Raw genomic sequence first — 19,856 nt, 5'->3', positions numbered from 1 at the left:
CTCCTTATGGAGAAGACACTTCAGTTTCCAGGGGACTCCGGTGCCAACCCCAGATCATCCCTGGAGCCTTTAACTTCAAAGGGGATAGAGTCATGGAAAAAACAAGCAAGCTTCCCCTGTAAAGGCTCATAAAAAGGGTTCTGAGTGGTTGGCCAGCCAGAGGGATTCCCCAGTGCACTGGTAGCTCTGAAGCACGGTACCCTGAAGTGGGCCTCCGCTAAAAACTCCCAACTAGGGAGTGCTCTACACCCTCAACCATTGGTACTGACAACGTACCACTGACAATCCTCTCCAGAACCAAGTGATCCCATGGTATCACATGAGCTCTGGTACCCTGGAGACCTGACAATTGGAGGAGAACAGCAATCCCCATTACTTGATACTAGGGCCCTGGTATCAGCACATCCCAGTGCCTGGAATCGCTCTCAGCACCAGGCCATGTATCACCAATACCCCAGTCAGCACCACTCTTACCCAGTGACGAGTCTGGCAGTGATGAGGAGAAGGTCTTTTCCCTGACCCCTCATTGTGGCCTACTGTCACAATACAAGGGGACTTCTCAACTCCATCGAGCTGATCCACAATTGTAGTACATGGCCCCTGGGGCAACTCCACTGCCCATGCCCTTCCCCCTCCCCAAGGCTCTATTGGGATCTTTAGGTGATGTAGACATCCCACACATCACAACTGTCCAGTGTCTCTCACAGTCTCCTACAGCCTGGTTGTCCAGAGCTCCTGAACCAGGGGAAGAGGAAGCTTTTGCAAAGGAGGAAGAAGGGTTCAAAGGGGAAGCTACTCCTCCAGCAAAGTTCTCCCCATCTCCACCACATGAGGGTGTAATGACCCCTCCCCCCATCAGTAGTTGATGGTCTAAAAATCTTTCTGGATCATACCAAGAGGATGGCAGATGAGATGCACATTCCCCTACAGGAGGTGGCAGATACATATCACAAGCTGGTGCATATTCTGCACACCTTCTCCTCATCCAGAATTTCCCTCCCAATTAATGAGCCAATTCTAGATCCTGCCAAAGTTATCTGACAGACACCAGCCTCCATCTCAACAACCAGCATGAGAGCAGACAAAAAATACTACAACCCTCCCAAAGAGGGATACTGCCTGTTTCAACATCCGCAACCCAACTCCATCTAATGGATGCAGTTAAAGCACAAGGCATGCAACACCATGCCAAGTCAACCCTATCTGATCGGGATTGGAAGAATTGCGTATTTGTCAGTGACATTACAGTTTAGAGTCATGAATTACCAAGCTGTCATGGCCAAATATGATTTTTATTAATTATGGGAAACTCACTGCATTTCTGGAACATTTACCCGAGATGCAAAAGGAGCACTTTCAGGCCATTGTCAGAGAGGGTCGGTTAATAGCCAGGATGGTGCTACAGATGGCACTGGACATAGCTGATATAGTAGCTTGCTTGGTCTCCATGACGGTGGTAATAATGCAGGCTTCTTAGCTACAATTTTCTGGGTTGCCCAAAGAAGATCTCCAGTTTGGAGAGCCCAAGCTCTTCGCAGAGAAGACAGATTCTTCTCTCCACACCTTGAAGGATTCCAGGCCACATTACACTCCCTGGACATCTATGCTGCAGAACAGAAGATATAGCTCTCAGCCACAGCACAGGTCACAACCTCCTCAAAACCAACCATCTCAGCACAGTTACAAGCTGCAGCATAAGAGGACCAGAGCTCAGAAATGGAATCAGTCAGCCCCCCAATCTGCAACCTCTCAATCTGCCTCTTCTAAGTACTTTTGATGGGTTAGTCAAGGGCCTGAACAATTACACCATGCAACATCAGCAGCCATCTACACATCTATTACGTCCCTTCACCTGGCCCTCTTTCACAGCCGTTGGGAGAATATCACCTCTGACAGATGGGTCCTGGAGATTATTTTGAAGAGTTACACCATTCAATTCACATCCCTCCCGCAACCTTCCTTCCCAATCCTCCTTTAGGGACCCATCAGGAAGTAGATAATTTGTTATGTCTAGGGCCCATAGAACCAGACCTGCCACAACTCAGGGGCAAGGGGTTTTACTCCCATTATTTCCTGATCCCCAAGGTGAGGGGAGTTGGAGGCCTATTCTAGATCTAAGGACATTAAACAAATATGGGAAGGCACAGAAGTTCAAGGTGGTCATGTTAACAGCCATTATTCCAGCTCTAGAGCAAAGAGATTGATTTCTGGCCCTTGACCTACACAATGCCTACTTCCATATCTCAATATAACCATTGTACAGGAGATTCCTATGGTTTTCCTTTGGGCAGGACCTTTATCAGTACAGACGGCTCCACTCTGGGTATTCTTCAACGTTCTCTCCATCATTGCGGCACACAAACTCCAGTCGCTGTACTGGGGTTAATAAGTGCCAACCTTGATGCAGTACAAGTGAGAGCGTTCCTCCTACTATACAGACTTACCTCTCTTACAAGTCTCATAGAGACAGTCCAGACCAGCTCCAAACATCAGCCACATCTGTAGTGAGCTGAATCAGATAAATGTTGCTCTTTGGAGTTTTACGCAGGAGCCAGTTCCACCCTTTCACCAGGGCTCAAGCTGGGGGTCGGGAGGTTGGTGGTACTCTCTTAATCTCTACTCTCTTGGTATACCAAGGTGAGATGTTACTCTCAGGAGATTCTGCAAATGCTCAAAACATGATTGCCTCACAGTGTGGTTTTCATACACATTTAGACAGGGCTGGGTTAAGGCACAGGCACAAATAGGAACCTAGTCTCTGGCTCTTAGGGTCCTCTGTTGACATCAGAATCTCAGCCTTCATTAAAACATATTGTTTCTAGTCTGCATGGTTTTGAAAATATTCAACTGAGCATAACTGATTTTGTGATGTCTATATGAGTCTGCAGCAAGAGCCATTAGAGGTAGGGAAGAATCCTCCTGACCCTACAATTAGAGTTTGGAGTTTGAGGGGGGGAGAAAGCAGTGGCTATCTCCCAAATGCCATCCACTCTCTGACAACTATACAGTTCTGTGATGCTCTTTCAATTATTTTACCTGCTTTCATCACAAGTGAAATAGTTGGGCATCTGAGCCAACCCCATTTAGATTCACATGGTATTCACCCCACTTAGAAATATTGTTCCAAGCTAAATGCAGAACAAGGCAGGCATCTCGGCATCGGTTACACTAATTCAGTTATTTTTATGGTTTTCCTCATGATCTTTACTTTAGTTTTCCACATGAAAGCTCAGAGTGTGAAGCATATAAAATAACCACCCCCCTCAAATAAAAAGTGCTGTGTCTATGACAAAACCCAATTTGAGCCCTGCTTCCCATCAATTGTTTTCTGCCAGCTGGCCAGGTGATACCGTGCATTTAACTAAATGGTAATATTCCCCCCCATCCAGTTGCTGGAATTGCTGTCTGTACCTCCTTCCCGTTATTGCAACCCAGATTGAAACAGGAACTAAACAGCTAAAGGCTGCAGGTCCAAAAGAAAGATTCTTCCCACCTATGTAAACAGAGTTGTGCTTGGCTGCTTGTCCTTTCAAGGAAGGTGCAGCATATGCTTACACACCTTTCCTCAAAGTCACATTGGCCCAGCTCTGCCCAGGTTGGACTGCCTAGCTTTTAGAGAGCTGCCAATTTTGTGAAGCCCTTCCACTCAGTGCAGCCACAGCTCCAGGGCCTTCATTGGTTCCAGTGCCAATATCTCTTGGGAAAGGAGGTGGTCTGTCAAGCAGGTAAGTCATTCACTGATCCTTAGGCTGTAAATATATAAACAGTATCTCATTCTAGTAGCTAGCAGTGCTACTGACACAGAACAGTCAAAAGAGAAGGAGGATTTGATGCTCCAAGTGAGAAACCTAGCTCCTCTCTGTTCTTTTTACAATGATTCTTAAAGCAGAGCTGACACTGGCCACTAACACTCTGCAAAGTTTCCTCATGGATTTGAGAACTATTAGTCGGACACATGTTGGAGCTGTGTTGTCAGGGGCCAGAATGAAAATTGGAAAGACAAGTGGCTCCTGCAAACACAGAGCCACAGATTTGGAGTCCTGAAAGCCCTACGGTAGGGCTGCCCAGAGGGGGGGGGACAAGAGGGGCAATTTGCCCCAGGCCCCGGACCCAGCAGGGGCCCCCACGAGAGTTTTTCAGGGCCCCTAGAGTGGGGTCCTTCACTCGCTCCGGGGGCCCCGGAAAACTCTCGCGGGGCCCAGGTCCCCGGAGCTTCTTCGCTCCTGGTCTTCGCTGGCCGGGGCTCCTTCCGCTCCGGGGCAGAAGGACCCCCTGCTACCGAATTACCGCCAAAGCGGGACCCACCGCCGGAGTGCAGCCGGGTCTTTGGCGAGAATTCGGCGGCAGGGGACGTCCTTCCATTCCGGGACCCGCCGCCGAAGTGCCCCAAAGACCCGTGGTGGGGGCTGCACTTTGGCGGCAGGTCCCGCTTCGGCGGTAATTTGGCGTCAGGGAGGTCCCCGCCGTGGGTCTTTGGGGCACTTTGGCGGCGGGTCCCGGAATGGAAGGACCCCCTGCCGCCGACTTCCCGCCGAAGCGGGGGCCCCCCGCCGCCGAAGACCCCGGGCCCCCGGAATCCTCTGGGCGGCCCTGGCCCTACCACCTTTGCATGGAAGAGAAACAGAAGAAGTTATTGCAGAAGCTTACATGGCTATGCCCTCAGGGGCGGCTCTAGGAATCCGGCCGCCCCAAGAATTTTGCCGGCAGGGCGTCAGGCGGCTCCAGCAGACCTTCCGCAGTCATGCCTGCGGGAGGTCCACCGGAGCCGCGGACCGGTGGACCTCCTGCAGGCATGACTGTGGAGGGTCCGCTAGTCCCGCGGCTCCGGTGGAGCTTCTGCAGGCATGCCTGCGGGGGGGGTCCACCAGAGCTGCGGGACCAGCAGACCCTCCACAGTCATGCCGGTGGGAGCTCCTCTGGTCTGCGGCTCCGGTGGACCTCCTGCAGGCGTGACTGCGGAAGGCCCGCCGGAGCCGCCTGACGCCCTGCCGGCAAAATGCCGCCCCAAGCGTGCGCTTGGCGCGCTGGGGTCTGGAGACGGCCCTGTTTGCCCTTGTTGTTTCTGGGGGAGAACTTGGCAGAGTCTAGTTGACATAGTCACCTCAGCCGCAGAGCATAAACTCTGAGTGGGTTAGGGAGGAAGAGCACAATATGATGTGTCGAAAGCAGCTGGTCAGAAAGTTTGATTGATTTGTCAAGCATGAAATGTTTTCCAGAAACTTGTGATTTTGTTTGACTTGCATCTTAACCCATCCATGCATCTTAACCCAAATCAATTCACTATTGGATAGCCTTTTTGTCACCTGGCTGCAATTTAAAGTGTTCTGTTAAACAGGATTGGTTAATCACTGGAGTATTTTAATAGAATTTGGATACAACTAATGGAATACCATAAATGCTTTAGCTAACCTGATGTCCTTCATGGGAATGCGTCAGTGACTGTGTTTTCATGTCTCTTTTCAGATATGAGATGTGGACCTGCACCAGACATTTCTGATGGTAGGATTCTAGGTGCTAGGCAGCGAAGGTATTTCCCTGGCGATAGAGTACTTTATCGATGTACACAAGGTCTGAGCCTTATTGGGTCTCCAACTGTAACATGTAGGCAAGGGAAGTGGTCCCAAACACCAGAATGCAGAGGTATTTTACTTTCTTATTTCTAAAATAGCCTAATAGTGATGAAATTGTTAGAATAAAAAATCCATTCTCATTCAGAAGAGTTTGCTTCCCTGTATCTCTTCTTTTAATGTACAAGTTTATGCTCACTTGAAAGCCAGAAAGTAAATCTATTTCTAGTCTGTGATGTCCTTGGCAATGGTCATGTGGAGCATTAATGAGAAAATTCTCACATTGGGCCAGACCCTAAGCTCCGTATTCAAGCAAACCCACAGTGGATTTCAATGGGAGTTTGGCCTGAGTAGCTTCTGAGTAAAGGTTGAGGGCCAAATTTTGCCACCCCGCACATGCTGAGTAGTTAACATTGACTTCAGTGTACCTAGCGTAACCCACACACCTCCTGGGTATGGTGCTCTGTCCCCTCTAATAGCACTGAGATCACTTAGAGATTAATGAGTCAACTACAGCCTTAGCTAAGGGCCATATAGCTGGCTCATGCCATAGAGGCTTGTGCATTTAGCTTCAGAGTCCCAGGTTTGATCCTGCCCACCAATGACTGGGGTCTGTCGGCATTTCACTAGTCTTATATTAGGATTTCAGGATTTGACCCACAATATAATGTGAATAAGGTTGCATACTGGTGCTCTTTTTTTGTATTAGTTAAGACCACCGTTTCACTACCACTTCCAGATGAGCTAGACAGTACACAACAGATTATTAGTGAAATGGCCACTCCATTGAAGTCAGTGGAAGAAACTTTATTTGACTTTAATAGGACCAGGATAACACCATATATCATTAAGCTTCTGGAAAAAAAAGTGATGTCACTCTACTGCAGAGGTGGGCAAACAATGGACTGGGACTGCATCTGGCCCTTCAAGCTCCAGCCGGGAAGTGGGGTCTGGGGCTTGCACATGCCGGGGCTCCGGGTGGCTGCCAGAAGCAGCAACATGTCCCCCCTCCACCCATAGGCACCAACTTTCTCCGATGCTGGAGGGGGGCTCTTGCCCCGAGTCCACCCTTTCCCCACCCTGGCCCTGCCCCCATTCCAACCCCTTTCCCAAACTCCCCGCCCCAACTTTGCCCCCACCCTGCCGCTATTGGATCCGTTCCCCAAATCCCCGCCCCATCTCCACCTCTTCCCCCAGCGCACCTTGTTACCCCTTCTCCCCCTGCCCTGCAAAACAGCTATTTCGTGGCGCAAGTGCTCGGAGGGAGGGAGGAGAAGCAGGAAGCAGTGGTGCACTCGCGGAAGAGGTGGAGGTGAACTGGAGCAGGGGTGGGGCAGTGAGCTGGAGCAGGGGGGGCAGGGCAGTGAGCTGCCGGTGCGTGCTTAGCACCCACCAATTTTTCTCCATGTGTGCTCCAGCCCCAGAGCACCCACAAAATTGGTGCCTATGCATCCACCTCCTATGCATAGGGGAAGCTGGGGCTCCCCACACTTCCCCTGCAGCTCCCATTGGCCAGCAACCACAGCCAATGGGAGCTGCAGGGGCAGCGCCTGCAGACGGGGCACGGCTGCCTGGCCATGCCTCCACATAGTTGCCGGAGAGAGGACATGCCGCTGCTTCCGGGAGCTACTTGAGGTAAGCACTGCCCAGAGCCTGCACTCCTGACCCCCTTTTGCCTCCCAACCCTCTGCCCCACCCCCGATACTCCTCCTCCTTCCAAACCCCTTGGTGCCAGCCCAGAGCACCCTCCCGCACCCCCAACTCCTCATAGAATATCAGGGTTGGAAAGGACCTCAGAAGGTCATCTAGTCCCACCCCCTGCTCAAAGCAGGACCAATCCCCAACTAAATCATTCCAGCCTTTGTCAAGCCTGACCTAAAAACCTCTAAGGAAGGAGATTCCACCACCTCCCTAGGTAACCTAGTGAATTTTTTTTTCCTAATAGCCAACCTAAACCTCCCCCACTGCAACTCCTCATCCCCAGCCCCACCCCAGAACCCGAACCTCCAGCAAAAGCCATCACCCCAACCCCCAATTTCATGTGCATTCAAGGCCTGCCATACAATTTCCATACCTGTATGTGGCCCTCAGGCAAAATGTTTGCCCACTCCTGCTCTACTGGTTCATTTTTTTTTGTTTTTTTGACATACCAGGATTTCATTGGCTGTCTGGGTGAAGATGAATATTAAAAAAAAAAAAACAATAAATCTGCAGAGTTACAACACCTTTTTCTGAAAACCAAAATTGTGATTCTAAAAACTAACTAGATAGTAATCTGCAACGATTGTTTACATTGAGTGGTACCATGACTAAGGCTAAGATTATGTCAGAGGTCAGGAAAGTCATGGAATCCGTGACATTCAGAAACTTCTGTAACATTTTCTGCTTCAGCCCCAGGGCAATATAATGTAGTAATGGCAGAACAAATTGTGAAATACATATATGTTAACATGCATTATTTCTAAGGTTGTCAAACAATTAAAAAAAAAATCACGATTAATGATGAAATTAAAAAATCACGATTAATCCCAGTTTTAATAGCTGTCCTCTAGATTGGTGGTTGAAGCATGAAGGGGCATATGAATATTTAGCATATCTGGCACGTAAATAACTTGCAATGCCGTCTACAACAGTGCCACGCAAATGCCTTTTCTCACTTTCAAGTGGCATTGTAAATAAGAAGCGAGCTGCATTATCTCCCGTAAATGTAAATAAACTTGTTTGTTTTAGCGATTGGCTGAACAAGAAATAGGACTGAGTGAACATGTAGGCTCTAAAGTTTTATGTTGTTTTGTTTTTGAGTGCAGTTATGTAACAAAAAAAATCTACATTTGTAAGTTGCACTTTCATGATAAAGAGATCGCACTACAGTACTTGTATGAGGTGAATTGAAAAATACTGTTTCTTTTGTTTATCTTTTTACAGTGCAAATATTTGTACTAAAATAATATAAAGTGAGCACTGTCATTTGAAAATGTAAAAAAAAAATCCAAAATATTTATAATAAATTTAAATTGTTATTCTGGTATTGCTTAACAGCTGAAACTGTGAATATTCACAATTATTTTTTTTAATTGAGTGTATCTGTTTTGAATTATTTGTGTGAGTTAACTGCAATTAATTGACAGCCCTAATTATTTTATTTTAGAAAAAATATTTTTTTATCCAGCTAGTACATTTCTAAATAAGTTCTTAAGGTCAGAGAAATAAAGGACAAATGTTAATATATATAAAATCAGAGTTTTAGATGAAAATATTTTTATGCATTTACTGTATTTTTAAATAGTCATTAAATAATTATACAAAGTCTTAATGAAAGAGGCATAAAGGAGAAGTGTTAATCCATATATAGAATGCTGCACTTTTAGTAGAATATATACTTTTTATGCAGTTAGTGCATTTCCAAAGAGTCATTAAATTTAATATTTCATCAATAATTCTTCGTGGAATTGTTTAATCAACTATTTAGAATTGTACTAACTGCATAATTTTTTTTTGTAAAAATAATTCTCTATATATTCTCTTGAAATGTACTATTGAATATTCCTCATTCTTAGAGGAAAATATTTTATGTGGTTTTTCTCTAGAGATGCATATTAGCCTCGTTTTATTTTTCTGTTAAAACTTTGTACACGTGTTTACTAGACTTTATTTAGAATTGCACTAAATATATAAAATGTTTTATTGCTAAAATTAGGAAAGGGCATTTAATTCTAATGCATCTAATAAGAATAAATTAATTAGAAAGGCAAAATATTTTTTCAAAATGGCCACCAGTGACAGAAATGCACATTTCTAAAACTGAGATCTAGGGATGAGACATAAGGCAAAAGAAACAGGTCATAAAGCAAAAAGGGCTCAGGGAAACCTGTCAAATTATATGATCAGTACAAGTAAAGCTTTTTTACTACTCGCGTTAACTTGTAACCTTAGCATTTTCAAAATTTCACCTTGTTTACCCTTATCCCACATCCCTTTCCATGAGAAGAGAAGCAGAGAGAGGAAATGGCAGCTGGAATTTTAAAGTAAATTTCAAATTATGTTTGGGTTCTCTATTTTTAAAATCCACCTCACTGAGGGACCTTTCCAAAGGGCAAAGCTTAGCTACATTTATGAGTTCATCAATTATAGGGACATCAAGAGGCTTCCCTGTCCTCAGATTCATTCTTTCCTTTCTCCCTTCATTTTTGTACTATTCACGCCCATTTATCTCTCTAGTGTTATTCTGAGATTCATATTCCACTCCTTTGGCCTGAATCATCCCAACTTCTATTTAGCCTGTGTCCTCTTATCATTATTTTACCCTCAGTCTCTCTCTTCTATCAATATTCAGATACACCTCTACCCTGATACAACGTGACCCAATATAACATGAATTTGGATATAATGCGGTAAAGCAGCGCTCCGGGGGGGCGGGGCTGCGCACTCTGGCAGATCAAAGCAAGTTCGATATAACACAGTTTCACCTATAACACAATAAGATTTTTTGGCTCCCAAGGACAGTGTTATATCAAGGTAGAGGTGTACCATGGTAATGTCATAATTCACAATAGTCTGAGAAATATGCTGGGTGCACCAAACACCTTACATGGTAATATGGTCAAGGAGTGAGTAGGTACTGCACATGGATGCATGCCTCGGTGACAAAAATCAGGTTGATTGGTCCACATGAGCCTGAGGAGGGGAGAAATTGGGCCAAAGCCTCTCACTTTCCATTTCCCCGCTAGGCAGTGGTTAAGGCAGAATGGTGGGATTAGTAGGGCAGAGATGATTGACCTAAAAGATCTCAAACTAACCTAATTCTCTGCTTGAAAAGCAACCTGAAATCAGTCTTGACAAAGCTAGAGTAGCTAGTTACCTATTTTGCCATCAGTTCTGTAGTGTTGGTTGTTAATAAACAAATATCATGCTGCTTCAACTATAAGATAAAACTTTTAGTCTTTTGTGTTCAGTTCCAATATCAGGCTGATTCTTTTTCACTTTTCCCTTGGGATTTTTTCTGACTCTGTCAGAGCATATTGATAGCGCTGTTGTGTAATATTTGTGATCTTGCAGCATTTACTGTAAATAATCGCTGGTGCAAATATTCTCTATTTCTATACTTACTTTTAGAGGCTGCTGGAAAGTGTGGGCCCCCACCTACTACTGATAATGGAGACACCATTGACTTTGCACAGCCAGTATATGAATCAGGTTCAAGAGTGGAATATAGATGCAAAAGTTTACACATAATGAGCGGATCTCAATATGTTCACTGCGAGTCTGGCCAATGGACAAACCCACCAGTTTGCTTAGGTAGGTACAAAAATATATTATATAAAAAAGAACTGCGGTGAGTATATATTTTCCATATTATGAGCCCAATTCTGATGTCACTTGTACTGGTGTAACACCACATTAATTCCATCAGTCTGAATGGAGTTACTCTTGATTTAGACAGGAATACGTTAGGGGAAGACTCTCCTTCTTTTTAGGGATATCACTGCAGATTTTTTTTTTTTAAAAAGATCAGGAAATGGCAAACAGCCATGCCATTATAAGTATTTAGAATGTACTCCCAAAATAATATCTCAATTAAAACCTGTAAAAACCCACTACAATAAAACCAATGTTTACTGTAAGTGAAAAGATGTATTCAAATATATTTTTAGTTGAAAATCTTTCAATTAGAGTAAATGTTATGAACTAAAATTCAGTAACTTATGGAATGACATGAGGAATATTGGTCATTGCTCCTTAGTGCTAGGAGTAGACAGATGCTGTCATGAGCAGCAGCAGATTCTGCTTTTGCCTAGGGGGAGCTTTAATGGCAAAAACTAATGCAGTCTGCTCTACATGAGTGTCTTTCTAATCTCCGTATGCTCAGAGTGAGAGGAGGGAATGGCTGGAGTACATTGTGGTGCAGTGTTCCAAAGCTGTGTGGTTCTTAAATTATGGTGAACTTATCTTGTGGGCTGGTTTGTCCTCCACCTGACTTCACATCTCAGGAATAACCTGACATGTCCCCTTTCTCTTCTGCCATGCCATCTATACAAAAGGGGTGGGGGATGACAATGGGGAGCCCAATTTGCTAGCTTTATACCAGCAAAGAGCATCCTTCCACATGGAGAGTATTCTGTTGGCCAGGTATGGTTAGGTTCTGGCCCATTTGCATCAGCTGAGTGGCACAAAGGGGCCACATAGTAAAATGGAATAAAATCCTCTCTGTTCATCTACCCCAGTCTCCTCTCTGTCCCTTCCCACAATATCACACTGGTTGGTGTGAAAGCCTCCTTCTCTAGAGTTCCTTTTTGTTCTCTCAACTGTACAATCTCTCCTTTACTTTTCAAATCTTGTCAGAAAATATTTCCCTGTTTTATTTAACTGTGTAAAGCATCTGGGGACAGGGTCAGTGTCAATATAGTTAGTGAATGAAATTTCCAAAAATAGATCCACATGTACATAATGACATTACATTTTTCTTTTTCTAGAGCCATGTACAGCATCCCCAGAAGAGATGGAGAAAAACAATATTGTGCTGAAATGGAGGGAGACCTCTACATTTCTTGCAGAAAGTGGAGATGTTATTGAATTTAACTGTAAAAGGGGATATGAAAGGGATCCAACATCTTCTTCACTTAGAGTAGAGTGTATGGAGGGGAAATTAGCATATCCTAAATGTAAGAGAAGAGGTAAGTGATCTCTAATTACACTACAGTACTGGTGAATATTCTGACTAAAGATTTCTTAATGTTTACTGAGGAATTCTAGAGTTTAGAAAAATACAAAAATGCATGGGAGAGTGGCACTATTGTGATGGGTACCATATAAACTCATGGATCCCGACCCAGACCTCTTGCAATCTAAATAGATAAGACAAATGGGAGTAAAGAGATGCAGCTCGCAAGCAAAGTGACCACACTACTACTTGAGTTGGGACAATCACCCTCCTAAATCCTTGCTTCAGCAAGCACTGTTAACAGGTTACATGTTAGGCAAAACTACCTGGTCTTCTCTTCCTGGGAAACCTTCTGATCCATGGGAATCAGTTTGCTTGTCACCTCATTTATCTGCCTTGCCATTCCAGAGTGGGAGTGTTGCAGCTGGGCTTCTCAGTCTGCCCAGATACTTAGTAGCTGCTGCCTGAAGAAAGATTTAGGCCAGGTCTATACTTACAAGCTGACAGCAGCACAGTTGTACCAATACAGCTGTGCGCTGTCACAGTGCTCACCTAGCCTCGTTATGCCGATGAGAGCTCTCCTGTCGACATAATCAAACCAGCTCAGTGAGATCTCTCATTGACATCGCTCTGTGCATGTGTGTGCTTATGATGGCAAAAATTACGTTGCTCAGGGGGTATTTTTTCACACCCCGGGGCAACAAAATTTTACCAACATAACTACTAGTGTAGACATGGCCTTAGACTGCATGGCATCTCTCAGTCCTTTCTGGTAAACCTCCCACTGTCGCTTCAATACCTTTTGCAAAGTCTCCAGCTCCTGTTTTAGCTGCTGTTTTAATTCCTTTTGGCCATCTTTGACTTTGTGCTTTTTAGCCTAAGCCTTTAGCCAATATTCAGGGTCTTCCACCATTTTTTAAGTTGGGAGGAAAAAATTGGTGTAGGATCAGGTATTTCCATGACACAGCCCTTGTTATTTACAAAGAATGGACACAAAGTCCTGTTTCTCTGAACAGTTGGCTCAGACTGCAGGAGGCAGTTTCCTTGCTCACAATTCCCAGCCTACCTTTACGTTCACCAGTCTGACCAAAAAGATCTTTTCTGTCAGGGCCATGCTACCAATACGTCTATTGCTGTCTCTCCATAGCTTTCTGGCATGCTCACACATTCACACGTGCATGCACACACACTCCATCCCTCCCTCATTTAATCCCCAGCCCTCCCATTGTCAATCCCTAGAGAAACCACTCAAACAGAATTGCTCTAGCCTTTGCCCACACCTTGCATATGGTCTAGTCCATGGGCAGTGGTTTCCATTGTGTCAGCTATCACTAGACAAAGGGGCATGTAACTGCTTCCTCATTTAGCCTGAATGAAAGATGAGTATCATGCCCATAAGTTTCACTGAGGTCTGTGACTGCCCATCAATCAGACCTGCTTACAGCGAGCTACTCTATCTCCATTACAACAATACTATCAAATGTATTGATGGAAAAATCTATTTTGTCTTACATCATTCTAGTTCTCCTGTCTTCTGATAAAGAATATTCATAATTACTGATCTTCCAATATTAGGATCATTGTTGCAATTCCCACATCACCTTTTGTGAACTAGTGTGAGAAATGACACCTCCTTTCTAGCATTATGGGATCAGAAGCAAATAATTCATGCATACATATGAAGAAGGCTGGCTGGAACCAGCTGATAAGTCATGGAACGAAACAGGTTCAAGATCCCTGTTCCAAAAATTCCATCACTTTCAAGTGCTAATAACTACACCATGGATACTTATAAAAAAAAAACCAGTAGTATGTAGTAAATCAATGTATGGTTCTGTGCTACTTTCAAGTTCCACTTCAAAATAAGTAATCATTTTTAATATGAAAAGTAGTTGAACCATCGCAGTTCAAGGGTAACTGCAATTATGTTTGATGGAGTTTGTTCCCATTTACTTTCCAAAAAAGGTTAAAACCATGCAGTATGAGTTTCATGCCATCCTGTTGAAATCAATATTCTGTTCCTGTGCAGTCCATAGGGGATTTGTATGTAATATTTGTTTAAAAAATTTGACATGTACTAAACTGATTTTGCTAGTGTTTGTTCTCTCCCTGACAGGTACTTCAGGATGAATAAAAAGAAGAATCAAGCAGATAATTTTAACTCTGATCTGAGGATCAAAATCCATTGACCAGTTATTTGTAATGTTCACATATTATGTCCTTTGTCAGTATTTTAGCTTAAATTGATTATATGTATCAGTTCAATACCTTTTTTATCATTGTTAACAATGGTTTAAAATATACAATCATAAAATAGTAGCAACAGATGGGCAAATATGTTCAAACTCAGATCAAACTACAGCTTTTTATGATATTTGGAAAAAGAAACTTTAAGGGGAATTGTACATATCTGCACATCCTGAATTACACACTTCTTGCTCGCTGAAACAGAAAGCAGCAGTATTTCCCTCTGGCCCAAATCAGGAACTCCAGGAAGTCTCATTAGAAACATTAATCTTGAGAGATTTTTAGCCTAATCACCACATCAGAAAGTTTGGGATATGCATGGAGGCTTTTTTGAGTTCTGCCCATCACTATTAGCTGTTGGTGATCATTCTTCCAAATGTTTTAGGCCATGCAACCAAAAAATGCTCCTGTCATTTAGCACAGTTGTACTGAAAACATTGACTTCTCTGGTTAAAGTTGAAATTCATAGCGTCTTTAATTTTAAAAGGGAAAAATAATTAAGATTTGTATGATTAATTTACCACTCTTCTTAAAAAGTCTATTATTTGGACTTTTCATGTTTTTGATTAACACCATCATCTGAAGTGAAGAGGGAAGGAATCTTAGGATTTGTTAAAAAAATGGAGACAAAGATGAAAGCCTGCAGCTAATTTGAATATCAACATGACACTATGCATTTGGCATTGTGTGAATAAATTGTCTATTCCTATTTTCCACTGTATGTAATAAACTAGAAATTAGACTAGTGCTGTGACAGAGACGAATCATTACCAAAATCCACACAGACAGACAAATCCCACATATTGAGGGGATGCTATATGTAGGGAATGGCTCAAATTCTGGACCTGTGGTACACACAAAAAAGCACACTTATAAAAGCTGAAAAAAAACTGCATTTATCTTCCTCAAAAATTATGTGAATGTTGGAATTTTTCACATTATTGCAAAACTGCCTGTAGCACTTATGTTACATATTCTCCTGTTGGAATCCATAGTCCAAATTTAGTCACCCAGGCTCCCTATTCAATGCAGGGGGAGAGTCAGTGACCCAAGGGTACATCTATATTTGAGCTTGGAGGTGTGATTCCCTGCTTGCATAGACATACTTGCCGTAGCTGTGCTCAAGCTAGCACTGCATAGGCACCAGCTCAGCCTAGTTTCCATGAGTACAACACTCATGCTACCTACTTGGGTGGCGAACCCAAGCTATTGCCGGTGCTGCAGCACCACTGGCTACTTTTAGGTGCCAGGTTAGGCTGAGTTAGTGTGGGTACATACATGGGAGCTGGGCACCACATGTACCCTTTGTCTGGGATTCACAAAAGCCAGTAGGTTGAGCAAGAAGGCACCTCAGCCAGACTGTAGGGAATTCCAAGGACAAGATTGTGGCCTAAGCCTTACCCCTCAGGTGCAGTTGAGCGCTTTTATCAACTCAGGATACACAGTTGTGAACTCTTTCCTGGAGTTAAGCACCTAAGTCAGGTCAGCCCTTTCTCATAAAATACACAGCACTAGGTGGTGGTACCATTATACCCTACAGCACACATGTTGTACTTAACATACTGCACAGGATCTTTTCGGGGGAATAAGGTAAAATGCCACATTTATGAGTAATACATGTAATTAACACTGTATCATATGCATATAATATATATATATATTACACTCATGCACACTCACACACAAGCACATTCCGTCTTGTTATTGTTACCAATTATTTGCTCCCCCTAACTGCACTGGCCAGGTGAATTAGATAGGGGAGGGGTGGAGTCGGGCTTCTCCAATCCAGATTGATGCTCCCATGTTGACAAGATGAGACCCGGGGTCCTGTGCAAGACACCTTATATTTATAGCAGCTTTCCTCTTACGCAAATCTGTACCAGATTCAAAATCTGTGTTTGTTGGTCCTTTGTCCTGCTTCCTTCTGGGTATTGTTCCAATACTGCAAAGAGGGTGTTTTCAAAAGAAGGTGCTTGCATCTAACCCCTGAGGCCATCAGTATGTCTGCTTATCTTTAATGAGCCCACTTGACAAGTTTCATTGTCCTTGGGTCTGGCTTCCACCCCCACTGCAAGGGTTGCAGCTGTCTGGGGGTGCTGCCTTCCCACCTTCCTCATTCACACCTCGTTCATTCAACAGGGCAATTGATTAAGGGAGTGTATGGGGGGGAAGATCTTATTCTACTTCTAGTGAAAATACATGTTTCTTCTACTTTAACTATCCTTAGGGGCTATGACATACCAAGGCTTAACACAAAGTTTCTACATAAGGCTCTGTGTGGCAGAGCTCTGACCTTGCTGCTGTGGGTCCTGCACTTCTAGGCGGTTTATGCTAGCCTCAGTGGCTCACTGTGACCCTCCATGTAGCCCTTCTCTCTCTAGGGCCAGGGTTACAGTCTACTGAGCCCTTTTCATCATAGGCCTGCAAGGAGGTTGGTGAGAGAACTCCCACAGTTTCTGTTCAGCCTCCTGTCCTGACAGGGACCTGACTTCCCCTTCCAGGAGCTGTTCCTGTAGTGGTGGGTTGGGGGGGGGAACCCGGGCCCGCCCTCTACTCCGGGTTCCAGCCCAGGGACCCTAATGGTAGCAGTTGTTGGCAGCCAACCTTTCACTGCCAGAGTTGCTACATTTCCCTGGGCCGCTTCCCCACAGCTCTCCTGCTTTTCCCTTCTTCACCCTTACCTTAGGGCTCCTTTAATGATGGTTTGAGGGTGTCTTCAGTAACCAGCCACGCTTCCTCTCCTCTGACTCCCTGACTTCCCTGCCTGACTGGAGTGAGCCCTTTTTATAGTAACAGTAGGGCCTTAATTAGAGTCAGGTAGTCACATTAACTGAATGGCCTCACCTGACTCTTTGCAGGTTAATTAGAGTCAGGTGTTCTCATTAGCCTGGAGCAGCCCCTGCTCTGGTCAGTCAGGGAACAGAAAACTGTTAATCCAGTGGCCAGTATATCTGCCTTCTGCTATTCTGCTGTACCCAACCGGCCTGGGTCTATCACACTCTGATACAAAGTTTCCATATACCAAGGCTCATCAGTGCAAGGTTTCTATGAGGCTTTGATACAAAGTCTCATGAAAACAGAGGTCACATGTGGGTAGACCCACTACAAGATTATAAGAAGAGGCACAATGTAAAGTCATATGAAAATTATCAGAGATTTATTCACACGTGCACACACATGCATAAGTAGAAACCTAAGTCCAAAGCCTGATGCAGAGCGGGGACATGAAGTCAGGTCACCCAGGTAATTCACTGATTACTAGGCAATAGGTTATTCTGGCATATGTCTTTCTCACCTCTCCAACTGTAACTGTTCCACTTTATGCCTAACTAATTAAAAAATTAATTAGACTTGAACTTGGGACTCCCACATCTGAGAGAGTCTCAGAAAACTGGGTAACTGGGCAACAAAATGGCAGACGGAATTCAATGCTGATAAATGCAAAGTAATGCACATTGGAAAGCATAATCCCACCTACACATAAAATGATGGGGTCTAAATTAGCTGTTACCACTCAAGAAAGATGTATAGTTCTCAACATCCACTCAAAGTGCAGTGGCAGTCAATAAAGCTAATGGAACATGGGGAATCATTAGGAAAGGGATAGAGAAGACAGAAAATATCATATTGCCTCTATATAAATCTATGGTACACCAAATCTTGAATACTGATGCAGATCTGGTCACCCTATCTCAAAAAAAATTTGGAAAAGGTACAGAAAGGGGCAACAAAAATGATTAGGGCTATGGAACAGCTTCTATATGAGAAGAGATTAATAAAACTGGGACTTTTCAGCTTGGAAAAGAAATGACTAAGGGGGGATATGATAGAGGTCTATGCAATCATGACTGATGTAGAGTAAGTAAATAAGGAAATGTTCTTTACTCCTCCTCATAACACCAGAACTAGGGGTCACCAAATGAATTTAATAGGTAGCAGGTTTAAAACAAACAAAAGGAACTATTTCTTCACACAACACACAGTCAACCTGTGGAACTCCTGCCAGAGGGTGGTGTGAAGACTAAGATTATAACAGGGTTCAAAATGGAACTAAATAAATTCATGGAGGATAAGGCCATCAATGCTATTAGCCAGGATGGGCACAGATGCAAAACCATGCTCTGAAGTGTCCCTAGTCGCTGTTTGCCAGAAGCTGGGAATAGCCTACAAGGGATGGGTTACTAGATGATTACCTGTTCTGTTCATTCCCTCTGAAGAATCTGGTATTGGCCATTGTTGGAAGACAGGAAACTGGACTAGATGGACCATTGGTCTGACCCAGTATGGCCGTTCTTATGTTCTCCTAACCACTGGGCCATAGAGACATTTGCAATGTCTCAGTGCAATGACAGTTTAATTATTTAATATAAAAGTGGAATGGGATCAACAGGCAAGGTTGAAAGAGAGCGAGAGAGAAATTATCGTAGAGGTCAGGGGCATGCTTATGAGAGGTAAAAGATTTGGGTTCAACTCCCTCTGCCATATCAGATGGGGGTTGTAGCGGGGTGGTTACCCACTCCAGCCCTGACAGGGTTATAACCAGCCCTGGGAGAATAGCCCAGGCTGAGTGGGAGGGAGGGGGGAGAAGTATAGTGGCAGCACGCTCAGGGGAGGAAGAGGAGGTGAGCTGGGGGGGGGGAGTGGTTCCTCTGCCCTCCCCAGGGTTACTTCCTGTGGCCCTCCTGGTGTCCCCCCACTGCCACAGCTCACCTACCTGCTCCCCTGAGCACGTCACCGCTCCTCTGCTTCTCCCCCTCCCTCCCAGACTTGCTGCAAAACAGCTGATTCGTGCAGCAAGCCTGGGAGAGATGGGGGAGAAGCGGAGTGGCGGCGCACATGGGGGAAGCAGGTGGCAGTGGAGCGGAGGTGAGCTGGGGGGGGGAGTGGTTCTTCTCCCCCCCAGGGTTACTTCCTGAGGCCCTCCCTCCACCCCAGCTCACCTCTGCTCAGGGCCAGCTCCAGGCTTTTTGCGCTCCAAGCCAAAAAAAAAAAAAAAAAGGGAGACAGAATGCCACCCCCTGGAAAGTGCTTCCCCAAGCACATGTTTGGAGCACTGGTGCCTAGAGCTGGCTCTGGTGAGTACTCGGCCAACAGGGCAAAAAGTTACAAGGTAAGGCAGCAGCAGCTCCTCCTCAGTTTTGTGTGAGAAACAGTTTCAGCATCTAATTACAGGACAAGAGTGTCAGCTGTGAATTCACAAGTGGCAAGAGATGCCTAATTTCCTTTGAGGGGTGGTATTAGGCCACACCCCACTACTTGGCATTACTATTGTTCATTGTGCTGCCTTTTTGCAAAGCCTATTCTTAGGCACCTAGTTCTCCCCATGCCTTGTATTGGAAGCCTGGATGTCTAACTCAGGCCTGTGGATTATGCTTGGTGTTGAA

The 19,856-nt window shown here is 44.5% G+C and overlaps 1 protein-coding gene across 1 annotated transcript in view; it reads left to right on the top strand.

Annotated features, from left to right (window-relative positions):
• Positions 1–15,154, top strand: part of LOC120370159 (complement factor H-like) — a 57,267-nt gene extending 42,113 nt beyond the window's left edge. Inside the window, exons 9-12 of the mRNA XM_039484437.1 lie at positions 5,464–5,640; positions 10,680–10,862; positions 12,038–12,238; positions 14,342–15,154. Coding sequence (XP_039340371.1) covers positions 5,464–5,640; positions 10,680–10,862; positions 12,038–12,238; positions 14,342–14,355 — 575 coding nt within the window. The 3' untranslated portion in view covers positions 14,356–15,154. The remainder of the gene's footprint in view (positions 1–5,463; positions 5,641–10,679; positions 10,863–12,037; positions 12,239–14,341) is intronic.
• Positions 15,155–19,856: the final 4,702 nt, after the last annotated feature.

This window comes from Mauremys reevesii, linkage group 8, assembly GCF_016161935.1.
Source record: "Mauremys reevesii isolate NIE-2019 linkage group 8, ASM1616193v1, whole genome shotgun sequence".
NCBI classification, from domain to species: Eukaryota; Metazoa; Chordata; order Testudines; family Geoemydidae; genus Mauremys; species Mauremys reevesii.
The sequence above is the reverse complement of the archived record's forward strand: the minus strand, read 5'-3'. Positions and strand labels throughout refer to the sequence as shown.